We start from the raw sequence: 5,019 nt of genomic DNA on the forward strand, positions 1-5,019 counted from the left end.
GACAAAAAAAAAAAAAGGGGGAGCGAGCTGAAAGGTTTAATTTAGCTGTGCATTTATATGAAGAGAAAACATTTCACTAAAGGCTCACATGTCACTCTTGCTAGGAGATGCTATGGAAGAGGGGGCAGAGAAGCTATTTTATTTTAAATATATTCATGAAGCATGGAAGTGGCTGGCAAATAAGTGACTCATGAACTGTCACAAAATGTAATTAGTCAATGCACTACAGTTCTCAAGCATCTTGCATTATTTACATTTCTTTTGGTGAACTGCTGAGAAGCAGTTCACCCCCATTGAAGCTCTAGAAACCTTAACATGAGCGTTTTAACTACCTTAAAGAAGCATTTGGATTATATTAAATAATGTGGACTTTAACGCCTCTCAAAAATGCAGTAGCAAATACAGTAGTCTTCTCACTGTGAAGAACTTATTTAGAATGGAATACACAAGAATTTACTAGAAATCCAGAGGATGAGGAACAACTTGAAGCAGAGGTTAAAAGAGCTCTAAACTTCCCAAATATCAGCTTGTTCTATCTTACACCATCAAAATCAACAGGGAAAAATACTCTGAAGCAAGTAGGGCTGGAACCATTCTTCTTCCTGACATCCAAACACTCAAAATGTTTTCCTTTATGGCCAGGACTCCTCATCACTTCACAATTTTAAAACTTCTACAGAAGTGTAGGGAGTTTAAAGAGAAATGTCATCAATTCAAAACTGGCACATGTAACAAGACTAAAGATTTTTATCAGCTTCCTTCCATATTTCAGACCATCCAACTGCTATCTTGCTGCAGTGACTAAGGTAAACAGAGGAGTAATTAATGTCCACTTGAGAGAAGGAGAATTTCCCTGGAACAGAGCTGACCCACTCTCAGTTGCTATTTCCATCCACGCAAGCGCTGGTTATCGCCCTCCTTACAGAGGGATTTTAGACTTGCTTATTCCAGCAGAGGTATAAACCAGGACTAGCTATAAAAAAAAGTAATCAAAGATATGGCAGTGATGTTCACATCTAAGGCAGAAAAAATTTCTCTGAGCCAGGGAACTGCATTCAGAACCCAACGAACATAAAACTTCATGGGATTTACAAAGCAGGGAAACTCCGAGGGCTTTTCTAATAACAAAGTGGCATTGTTTTATACTTTGCTCTGGCTAAATGTCAGGAACGCACCAGATGAAAGATCTGATCACATAGTATAAATCAGCACAGCTCTATCGACCTCAGCTGCAAGAGCAGAAGCTGGTATATTGTAAGGGGAAGCTCCACACAGGTCCAGAAGGCCTTGATTTCATAGTCTGCAATAAAAGCTGTAAGGGGAGAGGCTAATAGTAAAGGGTTATAGGTCTCACACATCAAACAGTAAGAAGATTAGTTTCAGATGTATTAGATTACAGCCTAGTAGGTTGTACATCCTGTATCAGCAGTTTTGCTGGATGCCAGAATCTCCTCCAGTAACGTGGTTTATGGATGGCTAAAGCAAGAGCCCAAGCACCTCTGTGCCATATGTTCCCAGCACAAGATGAATGAGGACATGACTTGGTGTGGTTTCTTACTCCTAAATCCGCCTTGAGGCACAGAGGACATTCCACCTACATATACTGTGAGACAAAGCACTCTCCAGCTGCTGGAAGAGCATCACAGCCAAGGGAAGGGCACACACTTGGTTCACTTGGAGTCAAAACAGCACCATCAGGCACTGCAGTTCAGCAGAGATAACAGCACAGACCAAGATGCTCCAGACATACGAGGTTCAAAGATGGCCTTTCAGCTAAGCCTTTGGCCTTTTTTTTTAAAGATCTTTGTTTATTGCAACAGTAGTCTAAAAAGTTTGAAGAATTTTTAAGATGATTAACATGGAGCTTAGCAGATAGACAATGTGATAGGCAACTGCCCGCACTGATTTTTATGAGAAATGTCAGTACACCAAAGTACTTGGGTCAGCAGCAAGGGCACAATAAACAAATGTTGATAACCTGGCATCACGAAAAGAAACAAAGTCTTGAAGTTGCACACACTGGGAACGCACCATAATAAAGAACCACACAAGCATTGCCCAGACATTCACACTTCTATAAGAAGTGCATACAGACTACAAACGGCAGACAAAGGAGGGAATTAGTTATTCTATGGTTCTACTTGTGATTCTTAATAATTCAGTTCTTCCTTTGCAGCTGTCTGAAAGGAGGTTGTGGTGAGATGGGGGGTGATTGGCCTCTTTTCCCAGGTAGCTAGTGATAGGACAAGAAACCTTTAATTGTGCCAGAGGAGATTCAGGTTGGATATAAGGAGAAATTTCTTCTCAGTGTGGTCAGTCACTGGAACAGGCCGCCCAGGAAGGTGGTGGAGTCTCCTTCTGCAGAGGGTTCAAGAAATGCGGAGATGTGGACCTGAGCAGGCATGGTGGGGATGGGTTGATGGTTCAACTAGATGTTCTTAATGGTCTTTTCCAACCTTAATGATTCTATGATTATGAACACAGGCGGAAGTGTCATTGTAGGGCAGCTTTAAGGCAGAGCAGAAGTAGGAGCATTTTAACTCTACCTTCAAGTTGGCTGTTAGTAGCATGTAGTTAAGATGCTGAAATTGCAAGCAAAACCCACAGAAGCAGGCAGATGTTTTGTGCAGCTAGGTACTGTGGCAGAAGAGTCTTTGGATGAGATAGAGTACAGAGGATTATTCAGTAATCTTCTGCTGCTATGTCACGTAAAGAAACTTGTTCTTGAATGGTAAGGGCTGTAGAAAGCTTATTTCACTCTGTGTTTGAAATAACTGCAAGGTCAGTTGCAAAAATACCGGTGGCTTTTAGAGTCAGGAAAGCTACAAATCGTAGTTGTAAAGTTTAAAAATAGTGAAACTCAAATGTCGGAGAGGAGGAGTTTTTCTTGGGACTGTAGGCCAAAGATTCCCCTGCTAACTCCCCTGGAGTCGTTGGAACAGTACCAGGAGACAACAGGCTCACAGCTTTGTCAATACTGGTCAGAGTGTAGCCGCCTGCCTCAATCTAATGATTGATCTTCCCTTGCAGACTTCAAGGAGGCCTTCCTCCTCTTTGACAAGACTGGTGATGCCAAGATTACCCTGAGCCAGGTCGGTGACATCGTTCGGGCACTGGGACAGAACCCCACAAATGCTGAGATGAACAAGATCCTGGGCAACCCCAGCAAAGAGGGTAAGAACCCTGCTATCTCTCCTGGGCCCTTTTTCAAGCTGGGGAACTAATTAGGAAACATCAGTACTCCCAGTAGGAGGGAGATTGCTTCCCTAGGGAAACAAGGCGGGCTTTCCAGAAGCAATAAGGGGAATTTTGTAAGTTTCTTTTGAAGAGGATGGGGGCAACAGGAAGTACAGTGTTCAGAAAAAGGAAAACCTTATCCCTAGGCTATGGAGTAGTCTCTGCAAAGATCACTTCGTTGTCAGCTTGGAGCAACACGCACTTCTTACTGCTCACAGTCTCTTTGTGACCCGGACTCTTCAGCAAGAGGCTATTTCTAGCAGCAGTTCTTTTGCATTACCTGAGACATACCCCAAGAGTAGAAACCCAACTGTGTATTTCAGCTGAACAGGATGGCCTTTTTAAAACTGCTACAAACCTAGACACGCATAGCACACATTGGCAAATTATTACTGGTAATTTACTAACTGTCACTTTAAATTTCCTTTCCTCTTCTGTAGAAATAAAAAGTGGCAAATTTTGTGATAACCTCCTTTTAACAAGGACTTGACTCCAGGACACCCCCAATTTCATTCAAATAGTACATACTAGAATAGGCTAAACAATATCCAAACCCTCAGGCCTGGAAAGAGAGGCTCTAAAGAACAGTTTATAAGTCGTAAGTTAAGCATTAGCATCAGTGGGAAGTGCTAAACAAAAGACTAACACTGAGCTGAGACAGTGCTCTAAGTGACTGTACCAATAACTGAACAACATCTTTAGTGAAAAAGATGGGTAGTAAAATAGTTTCTGCAACAACTACCTATTCAAAACTATCTTATATTTACGCCTATTATATTCCATCCTCGCCCAGATGAAAGCTGCTCCTTGAAAGGATTTAAATAAAAAAAATAAAAAAGCCTTCTGGCAGCCTTGCCATCTGGGGAAGGCCTCACTGAAGACCTCAGCTTCTGGCTCCCGAAAACAAATGGGCAGGATGCACTAAGCTTGTAGGGCCTTAAACCTCCAGAATGAGTATGTTGAATAACAAATTTGGATACCACCTCCACTGGGCATCCTATTTTTAGTTTGTTTATACTTTTGCCAAGTCACATCTAAGAGAACCTGATGAGGCAGTAACATAATGTTGAAAAACCCAAGGGCTTTAAGTCCCAGAATCTCACTCGTCTTGCCCTAAACCCTAAGCAGTAGGAAAGGAGTTCCGTTTCACTGTATTCTGTAGCTCCCCCATTGCCAAAATCTTTTCAAAGATCAACTCACGTAGCACACTTCATTTCTGAAGGAAATACACTACACACAAGTACTATATAAAACCATGGGAAAAGTGGAGTAGAGAGAAGATGTGAAAATTCAGATGGATTCAAAAACTCCCATGATAAGAGAATCCAAATTCTGCAGAGCAGCTAAAACCTGTGGCGAAAGGGGCATGCAAGTGAGGTGGGAGGCTTTCCCAAATTTCAGTGGGAATATCCCAGGTGAACATTCGAGTGTCTAGCAGCACTGCAACTGATGCTTTCTTTTCAGAGATGAATGCCAAGAAAATTACCTTTGAAGAGTTCCTGCCCATGCTGCAAGCAGCTGCTAACAACAAGGATCAGGGTACCTATGAAGACTTCGTTGAAGGTCTGCGTGTTTTCGACAAGGAAGGCAACGGCACAGTCATGGGGGCTGAACTCCGCCATGTACTGGCCACACTGGGTAAGGGGTTGTCACATCTGTGAACACAAACAATTGCTGCTGTTTGAAGGTATGAGAGAGGGAGGAAGAACGTTTTAACAGCTTAGAGAGATAGGAGATGCTAGCCAAGACTCTGGGAAAACTGATGCAAAGCAACAGAAAGAT

General features: G+C 42.4%; 1 protein-coding gene and 1 long non-coding RNA gene across 3 annotated transcripts in view; one reads left to right on the top strand and one right to left on the bottom strand.

Annotated features, from left to right (window-relative positions):
• The window catches only part of LOC116216793, a 37,170-nt gene that overhangs the window by 20,265 nt on the left and 11,886 nt on the right, over nt 1–5,019 (bottom strand). The window lies entirely within an intron of this gene.
• The window catches only part of MYL1 (myosin light chain 1), an 18,239-nt gene that overhangs the window by 11,329 nt on the left and 1,891 nt on the right, over nt 1–5,019 (top strand). For both annotated transcript variants that reach the window (NM_001303193.1, XM_010713312.3), the window contains 2 exon segments: nt 3,031–3,174; nt 4,702–4,875. In NM_001303193.1, the coding sequence (NP_001290122.1) occupies nt 3,031–3,174; nt 4,702–4,875 (318 nt within the window).

This window comes from Meleagris gallopavo, chromosome 7 (assembly GCF_000146605.3).
Source record: "Meleagris gallopavo isolate NT-WF06-2002-E0010 breed Aviagen turkey brand Nicholas breeding stock chromosome 7, Turkey_5.1, whole genome shotgun sequence".
NCBI classification, from domain to species: Eukaryota; Metazoa; Chordata; class Aves; order Galliformes; family Phasianidae; genus Meleagris; species Meleagris gallopavo.